At 36.7% G+C, this 19,369-nt stretch overlaps 1 protein-coding gene across 2 annotated transcripts in view; it reads left to right on the plus strand.

Annotated features, from left to right (window-relative positions):
• Positions 1-19,369, plus strand: part of Cdk14 (cyclin dependent kinase 14) — a 707,419-nt gene that overhangs the window by 581,551 nt on the left and 106,499 nt on the right. For both annotated transcript variants that reach the window (XM_045161059.1, XM_045161060.1), the window contains one exon: positions 16,144-16,283. In XM_045161059.1, coding sequence (XP_045016994.1) covers positions 16,144-16,283 — 140 coding nt within the window. The remainder of the gene's footprint in view (positions 1-16,143; positions 16,284-19,369) is intronic.

Genomic DNA, 19,369 nt, shown 5'->3' on the forward strand with positions numbered 1-19,369 from the left:
ACAATCTAAATCCAGTAAGGATTGTTTGCTATCTTGATTTATAATTTTCAAATTTGTTAGATTTTCCCAAATAATTTCTGTAAACAGTATCTTTTCATTTTAAAACATGAATGTAGGGCTGGAGATATGGCCTAGTGGTTAAGGCATTTGCTTGCAAAGCCAAAGGAACCAGGTTCAATTCCCTAGGGCCTACATAAGCCAGATGCACAAAGTGGTACATGCATCTGGAGTCTATTTGCAGTGACTGGAGGCCCTGGCACTCCCATTCTCTGTATCTACCTCTTTCTGTCTCTCTCTATATGTAAAATAAATAAAAATTTAAAAACAATGAATGTGGAAAGAAAAGTCTGTTTTTCCACATACTTACCAAGTTTCTCTGACCAATCATAAACACTCTCACTGAATATAACTTCACCAACATGATAGCAGTATTTCCTCAGTCAGACACAGATAACAACTCTGTGGCCCAGGACAGCTCTGAAATCCATAGAAGGGCCACCCCATTGGCTATGGAATGTCCACATTGGCCAGAGTATCCCTTGAGGCAGCTTTCGTAATCCTTCTATGAAGAAGTCCCCATTTCAGCCACTTAAAGAACAGCTTTACAACTTTAATGGTAGAAGATTCCTTGTGGGGAATCTGTAAGACTCTCTCTTTCTCTCTAAATGCTCCCTTTTCTACTCATTTGTTGTAATGCCCTGACCCACCTCTCACATGGCTCACTGCCATACTTTCAGTCAAGATGCAGAGCTGTCTAAAAAGACTTCCAGTTCTCCTTCTCATACTTCCAGCCATGATCAATTTTCTGTTTATATAATTTTTGGCTCTTCCAGAATGGAAAATATGTGAAATTGTGAGTGAGTGAAAGAGAGAATAAGTCATTTAGTTTCTCTGCTTAGAGTGCTGCATTTGCAATTTATCTAAAATTTGTGTGGTGAAGTGACAATGTTACACGCTGGAAGAGTGCTCGTTTAGCATGTCTGAGTTGAGTAAAGTTGTGTTGCGATGGGAGAGTGGCCTGATTCAGCTTCAGATGGCTAGCTTCTGAGCTTTCAGACAGGAAACCCAGAATACCTGGGAAAGAGACTGAAAGAGAGAGAACAAAACAAAAATAATGTAGTGATTAGTCCAGGGAGAATGGTGTGATTTTATAGTGATGGTATTCGGGAGGAAGGTTGTGGGGGAAAATATCTTTGCTACCACCTGCAATGATTCACAGAAAACAACACCCCCTCTAATGCACAGCTGAACCAGGAAGGAAATAAGTGAAATCCCTAGTAGACCAAAGAATGAAAGAAGAAAGGAGACCAGGGGATAAAGTTGCAGCTTCCCCCGAGTTGCTATCTAAGATAGAAAGCAATGCTAGGATACAGGACATGGAATGGAGATGTTCCAAGTACAATAATGAGCTCAGTAATATAATACAGCTTTTGGTGATGAGATAGTCTGAAAAAAAAAAAATCTGCTCCCCAGCAGAAATTTGCAGAAAAATTATTTGTGCAAACCTTTCCTTTAGAAGAGGAGAAAACAGGACTGAAGAGATGGCTTAGTGGATAAGCACTTGCATGTGAAGCCTAAGGACCCTGGTTCAATGCTCGATTCGCTAGTACCCATGTAAGCCAGATGCACAAGGTGGCACATGTATCTGGAGTTCGTTTGCAGTGGCTGGAGGCTTTGGTGCACCCATTCTCTCTCTCTCTCTCTCTCTCTCTCTCTCTCTCTCTCTCTCTCTCTCTCTCTTCCTCTCCCTCTCCCTCTTTCTGTCTGTGTCTTGTCTGCCACTATCAAATAAATAAATACAATTTAATTTTAAACAAAAAGAAGGTGGGCTGGAGAGATGGCTTAGTGGTTAAGGTGTTTGTCTGCAAAGCCAAAGAATCCTAGTTCAATTCTCCAGGACACACATAAGCCAGATGCACAAGGGGGTGCATGCATCTGGAGTTCCTTTGCAGTGGCTGGAGGCCTTGGCAAGACCATTCTCTCTCTCTCTGTCTCTCTCTCTCTCGTCTCTCTCTCAAATAAATAAATTAATTAAATATATTAATAAAAAGAAGGGGAGAAAACAGTCTCTCCTGAGAATTCCTATAGATTTCATCTAAATTTATACAAGTTACAGAGTTTCAGAAGCTGACAGCAAACCTTGGGAGTGCTTAGGTCTTTGAAAGACCCCGGGGTCCTTAGAAGAAGTAAGATAAAGCCCCTGTGAAGAAAAACATTCTCAATCCCAAGCTTCAGGTCAGGATTCCCTCAGATGAGCATAAGACAAGCACGAACTCACAAACCAAAATTACAAAGAAATGACAAAAAGTCCTTGGGAGGGAGAACAAGTAGCAAAAGCAACAAAGTTGAACATTATATGAGATGCACCTGAACAGAGAATTAGTTGAAATGGAAAATGGTTCAAGGGTAACTACCTAGAATGGAAAACAGAGGTACCAAAAGATTAATGAGTGAAGATACTTAAAGCTTAATGAGAGGGTACCGCATTAGCTACAAAATGAGGAAATCAAAAAATGAAGAGAGAATATTGGAAGTAAAAACTAGGTTATTCTTCTAGAATTGACAAAGGAAATGAAACATGAAATTCAGAAAAGACATAAGCACTAAGCAGGTTAAATGCAAAGTGGCATGGCAATCACAGAACTTGGAAGAGGGACAAGTGAGCAGTAACAGAAGCCTGTAGAATAAATAGCACCTTTCAAAGAGTGAAGGCAAAATGTTTTGACCTGGATATGCAACGGTATACTCAGCCCAATTATTATTCCTTATAAAAACCAAACCAAGAGAATGTATAACTAAATGGTTCTCATAGAAAGACTATCTACAATTTGTATTTAAAAATTTATATATGTAGCAAAAAAATCTAAAACACAAGAAGAAGGAAGGTTTGATAAATTAATAAGAAGAAAAAGTAATAACATAATGATAATAATAAATGTCTAATATACATCTTTAAAAACAGGATATAAAAATAAAATGCTAGACAATAATATGAGATTCAACTTGTATCATTAGAGTTAATGCACTCTAATTTTCTTGAATTATTTGGCAGGCAAATAAAGATAAAATGGAACTCTGAATTTTAAATTAATTTAGATGTTTAAAAGCTAAGGAATCACCTATTTGGAGAACTGACCATGAAGGTATTAAGGTGTGGAATTTTCTTCTGCTACCCTTGATGGTAAAAGCCAACCTGTCCCAAGAAAGGCCATCACTAGTTGCAGTTTGGGACATTCTGTGGTGTTCCTGGTCACACATCTGTGAAGTGTCTGAAGGGTAATAGAGACTATCACCAGCCACATAGTGTGATTCCTATGCAGACAAGTCAACTATGGAAATTTGTTACTCTCCCATCAAGAAGCTCTGTGAGAGGGGTTAACTAGGACACAGGAGAATTGAATTAAAATCAGGAAAGTATTTTACAAGAGTTCTGACCTAGATGGGTAAACCTGAGGGAGCTTCCTTTCTGTTGCCTCATTACAGATTAAAGAATTATTGCTCGTTAGAAAGTTCACTTCCCATCCTTCCAGCTCCATACTCAGAGCACTCAGCATTTCTAGTGTGGTGTATTGAAGAGTCTTTACATAATTGCTGCATTCTGTTTCCAAACTCCATTGTAATCCTCTTGAGTGTTCTTTAACTTATGTGACAGGGATGAACCAGTAACCATTTGTGAAGTCAGTCATATGCAAGACAAGCTTATGACTGTGGCCATAAATGAATTTGTAGAAAACTTTAAAAGTGTAGTGTGTTATCACAATGATGGGAATGTGTGAAACAATTAACACACTGCTTCTGAAAAGGAAGGTGCACAACCCAGGACTGGACATCTGCACAACTGTTGATGAGGGGCTATGTTTTTTAAGTATGAAGTTTCTTGAAGACCTTGTATTTTTCTGTCACTGGATTACAAGCCTTGGGGGAGCTATAAGATATGCTGCTCTGGCAGTGACTGAAGGTGGAGTAAAGTTCAGAAGATTAAAATAGAGTAGAACTTAGCTTTTGTACTTGCAGAAGTATTGTACTAAAGTGCATCTACACTGATAGATACCAGAAGTCATAGGGAAATTGATTGCATCCAGTCAAACTATATTTGTCTGTTGGCTTGGAAATGGAACTTACCATGAATGATAAGCCTGATTGAAAAAAGTCTTTATAGCCATATTGATAAGCAGTTTTACAAGGCCTGAAGCTCGAGAAAATTGAAACTTTGGTGCTTAGGCTATTATGATAGGCCTTTTGGACACTTAGCAAAAATGTTCACTGTCCATTGATTAAGATTGATTACTGTTTGTATAAACTGAACTCTCTGAACACATGCAGGATTAGTTATGTCTTCTAAGCTGTGCATTTGCTAGAATCTCATCAATGTATAAGAAATGTAAGGAAATTCGTGTCAGGTACTAGACACAAAACTTGTATTTTTGTTTGTTTGATTGATTGTTTTTTAATCATACAGCTTGGAATCCCAGGAAGTATGAACAACAGTAGACCTTCTAGTACTTAACCCTCTAGTCATCTCAAGCACTGACAGTGGAACCTGTGTGGCTGCTTTCTTTCTACTGAAAATAGTACATATTGGTTTTGTTCAATCATTGAATTTGGCCTTTGTCTCAGTCTTATGATGATTTTGTAGTTTTTTTTTTAAATTTTATTCTGTGCTATTTTGAAAATTTCTATCTCTATATCAAAAGTCTCCGGTGAGGGCTGGAGAGGTGGCTTAGCAGTTAATCGCTTGCCTGTGACGCCTAAGGATCCCGGTTCAATGCTTGATTCCCCAGGACTCACGTTAGCCAGATGCACAAGGGGGCACACACATCTGGAGTTCGGTTGCAGTGGCTGGAGGCCCTGGCGTGCCCATTCTCTCTCTATCTGCCTCTTTGTCTCTCTGTCTGTCGCTCTCAAATAAATAAAAAGAACCAAAAAAAAAAAAAAAACCTCTGGTGAGAAGCTCATATAAAGTCCATATTCTTATATTTAATGTCCTCAGACAGAAGGCTGAGGTTCATTAATGTTTGTTTTGTTAAAGTAAAACTTGAATCAGAAAGGCTGAAGATAGAGCTGGAGTTAGCTATTAGGTATTCTAAAAAAAGGTATTTGCTTTTGTAAAATACTTTTTAGTCTTTAAATATTTTGTAAAGGCAGGCATATTTTGTGGTTGTAGCTAAAATAATTCTTCATCATAAAAGATTTTTAAATCTTGTATATTTTTTTCTATACCTATCAAAAGTTATTTGTTAGGAGTATGATTTCTTTCCTTCTCTTCACAACCTTTTTTTCTTACACAAAGAGAAATATATTTCTATTGATGAATTTAAAAGATAGGTAATATGTTATATTCCTGTTGAGCTATATAACAATATTTGCATATTTAATACATTTTATCATATATCAATAAAATGGTACTGTTTGTGGGTTTTACTAAAGTAGTTGGAATAGGTTTACATGGGATTATACTCCTTTGGAACTACAGAAATATATATTTTTTTCAGTTTTTACCAGTTTATGCAATCTTACTACATGTGCTTAAAAATCTAAGGAGATAATGAAATTTTAAAAAATATTTATTGTAGTCCCAGTTCACTGTGCTGGAGGGTGTGCCAGTGAGCATGATGTGGAGTGAGTAGGCCAGATCCCTGTTTCCTGTTCCCTGGTCCTGGTTCCCTGCCCCAGAGGGAGTAGTCTATATCCCTGTTCCCTGGCTCTTCCCAGTTCCATAGTCCTTATTGAGCCTTGCTTGGGGAGGCCTAGTCCCTGTGTGGGCTGAGGAATCAGGCATTTTGCTCTGGTATCCTGAAGGGCCACTGGGTACCAAAATCCATGTTCACCTGAGTCAGAGGGTGAATGGGCCAAAGGACAAAAACTTGCATCCTCCTCAATAAAATAGTCTCCCTAAAATGGGTGGAACACAATGCAAAAAAGCCAATGAAAGTCAGAAAACTGATAGATCTCCACCAAGGATGTCTAGTCCTACAATGGAACCCTCCAATAAAATCATAGTGAAATCAACACAAATTCAACCCCAAAATGAAAACATAACAACCAATGAGACCCTAATCAAAAGAATTGGTGAGCTATAAGCAAACCATCAAAGAACAAACAATTGTATTGATGAAATTGATCAGAATCATCTCTTAGAGAGTTCAGTTTTGACAGTAGGCTTAACTTGATTGATGAAAACGTCAGAACCCTCAAAAGAGATATGAATGAATTGAAGAAGAGTCAAGAAATGGAAGATCTCAGCAACTGACTGATTAAGCTTAATGAAGTCTTATCAAATGTAAGAATGAATCCAGGAAACATCAAGAAAATCAGAACTTAAAATGACATCATACTTCAAAAAGAAATGGACACGATGCAAAATAAAAACAGAAAACAAAAATCAAATAGAATTTATAAAAACTTCTCTAGAACCCCTCACTAACAGAGTTACTCATGTGGAAGACAGAACCTCGGACCTGAAAGACAAGACAGAACAAATTGATCGGGATGCCAAAAACTTTGCTAAGTTTAAAAAGTCAAGTGAACAGAATATGAGGGAACTGTGGGATACTCTAAAAAGTCCAAATATCCAGATCATAGGTATATCAGAAGGAGAGGAAGTCCTGCCCAAAGCATAGAGAACATATTCAACAAAATTATTGAAGAAAATTTTCCAAGGCTCTCAAAAGAGAGGCCCATCCAGATACAAGAAGCCCATAGAACACTAAACAGAGAAGACCAAAGAAGAAACTCTCCAAAGCACATCATAGTTAAAACTCTTAACAATGAAAACAAAGAGAGTGTTAAAAGCAGCAAGAGAAAAACAACTCACAACATACAAAGATAATCCCATTAGAATTATATCAGATTTCTTAATGGAAACCCTGAAAGCCAGAAGGGCCTGGAATGGAATACTTCAAAGTCTGAAAAATTATGGCTTCCAACCCAAGCTACTCTACCCAGCAAAAGTACCCCTCATAATAGATGGTGAAAGGAAAACTTTCATGAAAAACGTCAACTCTATGATTATATGAACAAAGTCAAACCTACATAGAATACTTGAAGGAATATTCCACACAGAACAGTCAACCAACGAACATTAAGAGCCAATAAGAAGAAGATCACAATAACCAAAGGTAGACCAAGCTTAACATAGTACAAAACACAAGAAAGCACCAAATCCCATAAAACACCTCATCATGGCAGAGATTAATTCAAATCTCATGGTAATAACCTTAAATGTTAATGGTCTTAAATCACCCATCAAAAGATACCAGTTATCAGTGTGGATCAAAAAAAATAAATGGACCCTTCTGTTTGTTGTTTTCAAGAAACTCACTTAACCACTAAAGGTAGATACCTCCTCAGGGTAAAAGGATGGAAAGTGATATTCCAAGGAAATGGAAATAAAAAACAAGTGGATGTTGCTATATTAATATCTGATAAAATAGACTTGGAACCAAAAGTAATCAAAAAGGACAAAGAAGGCCACTTATTCCTCATCAAGGTAATGATCCAACATGAGAACATCACAATCATAAATACATATGTGCCAAACACCAATACACCATAGTATATAAAACAAAAATATACTTAACAACAAAACAGGAATAAACCAACACCATGATAGTCGGAGACTTCAATACCCCACTATCATCAGTAGACAGATAATAATAGAGCTCAACAACATCATAGATTAACTAGACCTAACAGACATCTACAGAGCTTTCCACCTGAACTCTACAGAATACACATTCTTCTCAGCAACCCATGCAACCTTTTCCAAAATTTACTCGGTATTAGGCCATAAAGTGCCTCCATAAAGTCAGAAAAGTTGAAGTAACTTCCTGTATCATGTCAGATGACAATGCTTTAAAGCTAGAAATTAACAATAAGAGACACATCAAGAACTCCACCAGTTCCTGGAGACTAAACAACACACATTTAAACAATGAATATGTCATGGAAGAAATTAAAAAAGAAATTGTAAAATTCCTAGAATTGAATGGTAATGAAAACACAAGCTACCAAAACTTATGGAACACAATGAAAGCAGTCTTAAGGGACAAATTCATAGCACTAAATGCCTTTATAACAAAGACAGAGAGATCCCAAATTCATAACCTAACTGTCCACCTAAAGGCACTGGAAAAAACAAGAAAAATCCAACCTGAAAAGCACCACATGGAAAAAAGTAATCAAGATTAGAGCAGAAATTAATGAATAGGAAACCAAAAAATCAATTTTAAAAATCAATGAAATGAAGAGCCATTTCTTAGAAAAATAAACAACATTGACAAATCCCTGGCTAATTTTATCAAGCAAAAAAAGAGAAGTCTCAAATTAACAAAATCAGAAATGAAAAAGGAGATATCATAACAAACATCAATGAAATTGGAAGAATCATCAGGTCATACTTCCAAACTTCTCCACAAAATTGAATAATCTGGAAAAAATAAATGAATTCCTAGGTACATACCACCTACCAAATCTAAACTCAGAGCAGATTAATCTCCTAAACAAACATCACATCCATGGAGATTGAAAAATAATCAAAAGCCTCCCCAAAAAGTAAAGTCCAGGACTTAATGGCTTCTCAACCAAATTTATCAAACCTTCATCAAAGAACTGAAACCATTTTTTTCTCAAACTATTTTCTATTATTGGAGACCAGGAAATCCTCCCCAACTCCTTTTATGAAGATATCATCACCCTAATACCACAACCACACAGAGATGCAACAAGAAAAGAAAACTATAGGTCTATATCCCTGATGAACTTAGATGCAAAGACCCTAAACAAAATCCTTCCTACCAAATTCAATAACACATCAAGAGCATTAACCACCTTGATCAAGTAGGTTTCATCCCAGGGATGCAGGAATGGTTCAACATATGGAAATCATTTAATATAATATACCACATAAATAACTTAACCATAAGAAACCCATGGTTATCTCAATTGATGCAGAGAAGGCCTTTGACAGAATATAACACCACTTCATGATCAAAATACTGGAAGGAAAAGGCATGGAGAGTTTATATCTCAACACAATAAAGGCTATATATCAAGCACCCAAAGACCAAATAATACTTAATGGGGAAAGCCTCAAGGAGTTCCCACTGAGATCAGGAATAAGACAGGAGTGCCCACTCTCACCTCATCACTGCTCTTCAACATAGTACTAGAAGTACTCACCTAAGAAATAGGACAGGAGAAAGAAAGAAAAGGGATTCAAATTGGAAAGGAAGAAGCCAAGTTAGCCCTATTTGTAGATGACATGATCCTGTACATAAGTGACCCGAATGTCTCCATCTCAAAACTTCTACAGATGATTAATTTCTTCAGTAAACTGGCAGGATACAAAATCAATGCACAAAAATAAGAAGCTTTTCTATATGCAAAGGACAAATATACAGAGAAAGAAATCAGTGAGGCTGTCCCATTTTCAATAGCAACAAAAAAAAAATTAAATACTGCCAGGCATGGTAGTGCACACCTTTAATCCCAGCACTCAGGAGGCAGAGGTAGGAGGATTACCATGAGTTTGAGGCCACCCTGAGACTACATAGTGAATTCCAGGTCAGTCTGAGCTAGGTGAGACCCTACCTGGAAAAACCAAATAAATAAATAAATAAATAAATAAGTAAATGCCTTGGAATAACAATAAACAAGGATGTGAAAGACCTACATAATGAAAACATAAAAAAAATTCAAGAAAGAAATTGAGGAGGACATGAGAAAATGGAAAGACCTCTCATGCTACTAGAATTAATATTGTGAAAATGGCAATTCTACCAAAGGCAATATACAGATTTAATGCAATACCAATAAAAATACCAGCATTATTCTTCACAGAGATTGAAAAAAAATGATCTCAAAATTCATATGGAATGGCAGCAAGCCTCAGATATCCCAACATATCCTCAGCAAAAGAAAACAAAACAAACAAACAAAACTGGAGGTATCACCATACCCAATATAAAGCTATATTACAAAGCTGTACTAACAAAAACAGCATGGTACTGCAATAAAAACAGAAACATAGACCAATGAAACAGAATTGAAGACTGAGACCTTAGGTCAAGTATGTAGCTACTTCATCTTTGACAAAGTTGCCAATAATGTAGACTGGAGAAACAACAGCATCTTGAACAAATGGTGTTTGAATAATTGGATTACCATATGTAGAAAAATAAAATTAGACCCACTCATTTCTCCATTCACAAATATCAAGTCCAAATGGATTAAAGATTTCAATACAATTTTGTGGAAAAGGGGGCAGAAATATTGTTAGAGCCACAAGTTGAGACATTATGTACAGAGGCATTGCCTCTCCCTCATACCTGATTGCTGCCCCCACAATGCATGACCCACAATCCCCATGATGGTGTCCTGCACCCCAACAAGGAGGGCCTCTTCAGAAAAGGTGCAGGGATGAGGGAAAGGATGGTACCAACGATGTTTGCATACTAAATCTGTCCACATCTAATAAAAATTAATTTAAAAAATATTTATTGTAAATAAAAATGGTAAACATTGTATTTTAAAATTTAATTTGAAAGAAGGTGGGAAAATCAGATAACAATACAAATTAATCCAATAGTAGCAATTACATATATGTTAGTATTCACAAAATGTAAATAAGCTATATATTTTCCTTAAAATATAGGATTATTTACTTAGATAAAAATTAATCCTAGCTAAATAACATGTATGAAAAATACACTTGAAAATTAAGGCTATGAAACAGTTAAAAATTGGCAGGTGACAAATACTGAACCAAAGAAACCTAAGATCAATAAACTGATATAAGAAATTAATGAACCCCAACCTGGAATATCTTACGAAATATAGAAAGATCATATTAGGATCAAAGACTTACTTTATGTTACCTGGGATTATAAAAGTGATATACTATTACGCATTTAATTAGCCAGACTTACAATGTACAAAGCAAAACTTGATGGACTTACAAGAAAAGATTTGAGGATAAGTTTAGGAAGAGAAAGATAGAAAAGCAAAGAAGAACATGACTGCACAGACTGAGTTCAAAACTTTCTCTTTAATCATCCTATGTGAAGATCTCATGAATGGGTTAAGTACATGGCTACTGCAATGGCTGTTTTGACTTTTTTGTTTTGTTTTGCTTAGTTTTGCTTTTCAGAAACTGATCAATGGGTCAATTTTAAATGTCATATGATGAGCAATCTTATCAATCTCATGAGGTAAACTTATGGCTTCAGATAAACCTTCTAACTAGTATATCATACACAGATTCCTTAGAGTATCATGTCTCACATAACTTAAATGGATTCACAAAAGTGGTTTTAGTAATGACCAAGACTCTCATGTTGAAAATGCATGAGGAGGGTGCTGAAGAGCTGGCTCAACAGTTAGGTGCTTGCTTGCATATCGTAACAACCCAGGTTCGATTCCCCAGTACTCACAGAAAGCCAAATTCACAGTAGCACATGTAGCTGGAGTTCATTTGCAGTGGCTGAGGCCCTGGCACTCACATTCTTATTCATATTTCTCTCTCTCTCCTCACCCCCCCATCCTTTTCTGCTTGCAAATCAATAAAAATATTTTTTAAAAAGAAAATGCATGTAAAATATTAGGATAAAGTTAGTTCTTAGAATGTGAGAAATAGTAGAATTTCTAAACTATAATTTGTTTAATATGCTATTTGTGTATAGATCAATGACACAAATCCAGTTTGGCCAGGTTTTTTTGTTTGTTTGTTTTTTGTTTGTTTGTTTGTTTTTATTTATTTATTTTTCTTTTTAAAAAAATTAGTTTTCTATTCAGCAAATACAGGCAGTTTGGTACCATTATTAGGCTCATCCATGACCTACCTCCTTCCCATTGGCCCCTCCTTGTTGAGGTATATGGGTCATGCATTGTGGAGTTAGCCCACAGTTATTGGTACTATAAGTGTCTCTGCATATCCTGACCCAACCTGTGGCTCTGACATTCTTTCCGCCCCCTCTTTCGCAAAATTTCCCTGAGCCATGTTGAGTTCATTTTTGGTCTGCTTCAGTGCTGAGGTGTTGGGGGCCTCTGAGGCTTTGGCTCTCTGATTTGGTAGGAGTTGATTTTTCTCTGCGTTGATCTCCTTCCCCTTTGTGCTGGTATCCAGTTCACAGGAAAACATCACCCTTGCTTATTTCACCAGTTGTCCTTAGTTTCAGTTGGGCCCCTTTTGAGGTATGTTGGGGCAGCTCTCTTCTTAGGATCTGCATCCATCTGGAAAAGAGAAGCAGATTCTCCAAAGGAGAGTAAGTTAGCTCCAGGACAAATGTAGTAACCCTTACTTTTTTTTTTTTTAATAAGAGAGTTTAATAGGTGTAGGCCCTCTTGTAGCCCATGATTGATAGTAGCTTGATATTGGAGAGAGGGCTTATGTTTGGATATGGTTCTGACTTGTTTCCCAGCTCCAGCTATGGGTCTCATACCACTGAGGGGATCAGTTAGCCAAATCAAGAGCAGTTGGTTCCCCACCATGGCTGTGTGCCACTATTGCACTTGTGTGGGCATCACAACTGGTTATTTTTTTGCTAAGTAGGTTAGACCATGAGTTGCTTGGACAGATATTGGTCATTTCAGTTTGGCCATTTTTTAAAAATTTTTTGTTTATTTTTATTTATTTGAAAGTGACAGACAGAGAGAGAAAGAGGCAGATACAGAGAGAGAGAATGGGCACGCCAGGGCCTCTAGTCACTGCAAACGAGCTCCAGATGCATGTGCCCCCTTGTGCATCGGGCTAACATGGGTCCTGGGAAATCGAGCCTTGGACCAGGGTCCTTAGGCTTCACAGGCAAACGCTTAACCACTAAGCCAGCTCTCCAGCCCAGTTTGACCATTTTTTAAAAATATTTACTTACTTATTTGAGAGAAAAAGAAAGAGAATTGGTACTCTAGGGCCTCCATCCATTGCAAATAAATTCCATATACATATACCACCTTGTGCATCTGGCTTACATGGGTCCTGGGGAATCGAACCTGGGTCCTTTGCCTTTGTAGGCAAGTACCTTAACTACTAAGCCATCTCTCCAGCCCCCACCCCATTTGACCATTTTATTGACAATTAAGTTTTAGTCAATTTGTGGAGAAGTAATGATGGTATCTTATATTGATAAATTCCTTATGATGAGATATAGTCATTATGCTTATTGATCAATCTGTTACAATGACAAAGAGATAATTATTGAAACTTAGAATTCATCAAAGCAGTAAATTCATACCTCAAGTGAGGCTTGTGGCTTGTTGGACATGAAGGAAAAATAAACACAGGTGGGTCACCCATCTTATTCCATAGGTGAAAAAAGTTTTGTGTTTAGCTGAGCTGAGCATAGTGCCACATGCCTGTAAATCCCAAAACCTGGGAGGCTGAGGCAGGAGGACTACTATAAGTTTGAGACCAGACTGTGCTACATAGTGGGTAGTTCCAGAGCAGTGTAAGCTACAAAGTGAGTCCCTGTCTCAAACAACAAAAAAGAAAAAGAAATATTATGTGTTGCTTTGTATTTCATGTGTTTACCATCATGAAGTTACTGTACAATACTTGTACAGCAAGTATTGTAGTCATCTTTTGCTTTATGTATATGAAATACAACATGCAGTTTGAGTATTGAACAATATTCTTTTATTTTAATAAATTTATTTAAAATTTTAAGAATTTTCTTAGTCCCAGTGCTCACATTTAGTATCTATCTAGCTTGATTATTCTGTTGTATCAATGCTGCATAAATTTGATATGAATGTAATGTTCACTTATTTTACATATATATAGTGATTTCAGCATAAGTGCAGTTTTCACCATGAATCCCATCCACCTCAACCTTTGAATATGTTTTTTAGAAACATTAATGACAAATTATAACAAACAATCTTGTGAGGAAGAAGAAATAATATGGATGCCCTGAACCCTCTGTAGGGAAGAAAAATGCTGAAAAAGTTTGAGAATGATTCCTTTTCCTGTGGATAGATTTCTCTTTGTCAGAGATATTTAACACCAATCCATTGTCTATTGTGTAAATAAAAAAATAAAAACAGCCACTGGGATAGCCAGACACTGAACCCAGTCATGAAGGAAACATTAAAGAGAAGGTCTCAGATTGGGTCTGTAAGAGTAATGCTTTTCTTTGCTTTTGTCTCCCTTTTCTACCTAAATTTATTACCTCATCTCTCTTTTCTCAGCCCCTTCTAAGAGCACATCAGTTCTACAGAGCTGCTTGAGGATAATCATGCTGGTCCGTGAAGAAGGATGTTTGTCTGTTATTGATGTGGTTAGCATTTTCAAAACTGTTTCCTCTCCTTCCCTCCTGTTTATCCTCTGTTCCCCTAGACAAGTTCCTATCTACTTCCACTGTGTGTGTGGGGGGGGGGGGGGGGAGGAGGTAAGTAGGTATGTCAATGTGTGTGTAATTTTATGTATCTATATAAAATCTCTAAAAACCACAAACGAGATAAAATATATGGCACTTGCTTTCTGAGACTTGCTTAATTCATTTAATATGATTAGCTCCAGTCACATCCATTTTCCTGCAAATAGCATAACCTCAAGACTTTTCTTTATGGCTAAAAACATCTTATCATATGTATATGTACCTTACTTTCTTTATCCATTCTTATGTTATTGGGCACTTAGGTTGGCTCCATAACTTGAATAGTGCTACACTTAAAATTAATATGCAAGTATCTCTATGATATGTTGACTTGAGTAAAAACTCAAGAGTATATAGCTGGAGCATATGGTAATAATTCTGTTTCTAGTTTTCTAGGAAATCTCCATGCTAACTTCGATAATGTCTGGACTAGTTGATATATTTACCAGCACTTTATAAGGGTCCTCTTTTGTCTACAGCCTCACCAGCATTTGTTATTACTTATCTTCCTAATGACTGTAATTCTGACTGGGGTGACATGAATGTCAATGTACTTTTAATTTTCCTTTCTCTAATGGCTAGTCAGGTTGAACTTTATTTTTGTATGTTTATTGGTCAATTGTATTTCATCTTTTGAGAACTGCCTGCTCATTTCATTAGCCCATTTATTGATTAGATTGTTGGATTTCTTCTAAGTTTTTTTTTTAGTTGTTTGTATATTCTAGGTATTACTCATCTGTCACATTCTATGAATATTTATTAAAAACCTTAAAGACTTAAAAAATATTCACAAAAGCAGTTTGCCCTGATCTCTTCTAACTTTCTCTAAGAGTCACTACACATATTGTACTGTGTTGCAGAACCATAGAGATCCAATAGCTGAAAGCCTTTGAAGAACACAGGCTGCTAGTTGAGGGATCTACTACCATCTCTGCTTCCTCCTTACTTTAAATGCTATCAAATGGGGTCAGTTTCCTTGGTGGACTATAGTAACTATGAGAATGTGCAAAGTGCCTGCAAAAATGCTCATTATCAGTGCCTTGTTAGTCATCCATGTTTGCTTGCTCTAAGCAGAAGAGTCCATGAAAAGCAAAGGTAACAGCATTGCTGCTGCCCATCTGAACACTTATACCACATGAAAGACTACTTTTGGCCTTTTCAATAATCTTGAGACACATATTTTTCTACTCTGTGGTTTTAAAGGTCATCTTGACTTGATTCAGTCACATATCATTTAAGCATATCAGGTTTGTTAACTTGTATGTTAATATCAAGATGTTGGCATTTGGCAGGGCACTTGTGTTAATCATTTTATATTTAATGTGAGAGAATAAGGGTTCTTAGAGGAAAAGTAACTTTAGTAAATAGAGAATTGAATAGCAATTTTATTTTAATTATGCTAGTTATTTGGTATTAATTTTCTATAAATGCATCCATGTGTGTATGTTTTATGAATAAATGCTGGCAACTGTTTGATAAATTGTTTTCAGTAATTTTCTACCTTGGACCCTAGTTTTATCCATTCTGAAAGAATTTCTCACAGTAGAAATACTTTAAATCAATGTTGCTAGGATATCTAGAGTAAGTATCAGTTTGGAGTAACATATATCCTAAGCGTCTATATGAATTTAATTTGTTTATTTCAACAGTTAATTTGTTTCCCTAGCCAGAAATAAGTTGAAGTATAGAAAAATGACATGAGCCTTATGTCTTATTTGTGGATTTTCTCCTTTGGTCTGATTTCTTTCTTTGTTTTTGCTTGTGTTTTTAGGCTCGGCTATGTGAATCATGCTGAGGATCTGGCCTCCAAGCTCCTACAGTGTTCCCCAAAGAACAGACTATCTGCACAGGCCGCCTTGAGCCATGAGTATTTCAGTGACCTGCCCCCACGGCTATGGGAGCTTACTGACAGTGAGTATAACACATCTGAAGCATCTAGTCAAAGCCCTTCACCATTAATATGTAGCATGTATACAGAGATGTGCTTGTTTATGTGTACGTTAACATAAGGTTATGTTTATGTGTGCACACACACGTGTGTGTGGTGTCTGTGTGTGTGTGTGTGTGTGTGTGTGTGTGTATTTGTGGAAAGATGGAGAGACAACTCGAGCCAGAAGGAGGATTGAATGCATATATATTTACTGGAATCCTGCCATTCAATTGCTAGCTTACCAGGCACAGAGAAAATGGATTCCTTTTCTTGCTATCTCTACTCGGCAGTCTGCAGCTGCACATCTTTGTATTTGATTATGTGTGTGTCCAAAAAAAATGATCTGAGCAGTCATAAAGGAAAAGGAAATATGATTTACATATTTAGTGCTTTATGCACACAGTACTATTTTAACTGGCTACAGTACACAGAGGAAAAATGATTCATTTCTGTTTGATTCTCAGAGACCATCTTGGTTGTAACAATAACTTTAGAAAGGGCTGCTTCGCAGTGAGTGAGCTGAAGAACAGGGTTGCCAGTTGGCTAATGCACTAAATTGACATGTATGAACTGAAGACATAATTCGTTTTAACTACACATGCTCTTGATATTTGTACAGACAGCTCTTCTATGGATCTTTTAAAACAAAACAAATTCCTGGGCGGGTTTTTGTTCATATTTACACAGGCCTTTTCAATTACATTTAAAATATTTGTGGAAGGATTTATGGCTGGGAGGATCTCAGTTTTCTTCTCAAGTGTGAAACAGAATTCCTGTGAAATTTTGCAAAACACTGTTGCAGTAGGAATATTTTTACTCATTGGCTATATGTTCCCACTGAAGGCCCATTAGAGATATTTCTTTTCATACTTTTAACTGCCTTAAAAATAACACATTGCATATATGCATAAATATTTATAATGTGTTCATTAATCCTCTGTATCCATCATTTATAGTAGAAATATATCATTTTCTTTGTTTCTTGGATTTTAGACTAACCCCTACTTCCCATCTGTATTGCAGTATTGGTATCTACATGACAATAATCACCTTTTATTTTAGAACTAAATCCCAAGTAACAACCCTCTTGTATATTCCTACATTAAATGACTTTTTAATATACCACACTTATTTCCACACTTATTTCCAACTTTGCTTACACTAAGGTGGAGATACATATATATGTATATGTATAAAATCTACTGTTGTTCTTATGCTTAGCAAATCATCATTAATATTTTACATATTTATAGCCCATATTTACTGCTTCTCTACTATTCTTTTGCTTGGTTTTGTTGTTGTGTTTTGTTTAGTTTTTCAAGGTGGGATCTTGCTCTAGCCCAGGCTGACTTGGCATTCACTATGTAATCTCAGGGTGGTCTCAAACTCTCAGTGATACTCCTATCTCTGCCTCTGGAGTGCTGAGATTAAATACATGTGCCACCACACCCAGCTTGCTTTATTTTCTATGTTACTTCCTACTATAACAGTGATTCCAAATTTTAAAAAAAGTTCAAGATGAAATTCCTCTGAAAAAATAATGAATGGTTAAAAGAAAAAAGAGTAAGGGACAAACAGACTCATTAGCTTATGGCACATCACACTTCAACACATGGATTGTTTGCCCCATGTATATAGCTTGTAACTTGATATCACTCCTTGGTGACATCTCTATCCCACATGACTTGATGATTGGGCTTAATCTGGGATTTTGATGCTCGATGGATTCTGAGTTCTGTAGTAGTACTTTTCTGTTAATATGGACTTATTACCCACTTGCCACTTAGTTTATCAGCCAGTGGTTAAATCCAGTTTTTATCAGTGAGTAAATGCCTACACATTATCACTCAGCAGCAGACTGCCAACCGAGACAGCCTTGTCCCCATCATTAACAAGCACAATGTATGCAGAACACCAGAGGGGAATTAAAACCACAAAAAATACCTCAGGGTGGTATTTTTAATATGAGAATTTAATTTGTAATTTCACAGATTAAGAATTTTGGCTGCATTAATCCCTTTATCAGCTCACAGCAGGCTATTTGCAGAAGCATAACCATAAGGCGATATTCATTGGCAGAAACACGTCTTTGCATAACGTTAAACATCAGGAGCAGCGAAACCTTTTGAAGGGGGGAGAATAAAGATGAAAAAAATCATTATATTTTTAAAGCAAGATTCTACTAAACGCCTCCAGTAACAATTTTGAGTTACAGAAATGTTATTTCTGTGTCTAGAAGATAATCATTATGAAGAATAAATCCAGTCACAAGAAAGGACAATCCCAGTATTAAATACTGTAGTCATTTCCATTTAGAACAGTGTGGCTATCCTTGTAAACATGTTTACAAAACAAAGAATTCCCAGACTTCACAGACTTTGGAAATTAGTTCCTTAAAGTGAAATGACTGGTTTTGATGACTCTTGTCTGGGTTAGTGCTATGCAGACTTTATTTAGAAATTCTTAAAATTCTTTAGAATTGAATTTCACATTATTGCAGTGTCTTGTAAAAGTTCACTGTTGGGCTGTTTGACAAATTGCTGTAACTCTGGCAGTAGCTCCCTCATGATCTTCCCTTTCAAGGGGATTTGGAAGAAGGTCCACCTAGGAAGAAGTGTTACAAAACCAACAAATAGATTGTCTCAACAACCAAGCTGTGACACAGACTCACTGATTCCTGGAATACCGCTGTCTTAGTTGGCTCCAAGTACTAGGAGGAAATACCACAGGGTGGGTGGATGATCAGACACTTATTTCTCACAGATCCAGGGATGGGGAAAGTTCAAGATGAAGGTACTGGCGGATTCAGTTCTTGCCAAAGGCTGTCTTGGCTGGCCATGAGTCACCTTGCTTTGCTCACATTGCAGAGAGACTCCCACTCTTCTGATGTCATGAAGCATCATGATTTTCTAAAGGCCCTATCTCTAGATACCAACACATTGGAGAACAGACATCAACATATGAATTTGAGACAGGACACAGTTCGGTCCATAGGGCTGCTATCCTCTATAATGGCTCATAGCACATTTAAAAAAAATGCCCACAGAGAAAAAATACTTACAGTTAA

This window comes from Jaculus jaculus, chromosome 10 (genome assembly GCF_020740685.1).
Source record: "Jaculus jaculus isolate mJacJac1 chromosome 10, mJacJac1.mat.Y.cur, whole genome shotgun sequence".
Lineage (NCBI taxonomy): Eukaryota > Metazoa > Chordata > Mammalia > Rodentia > Dipodidae > Jaculus > Jaculus jaculus.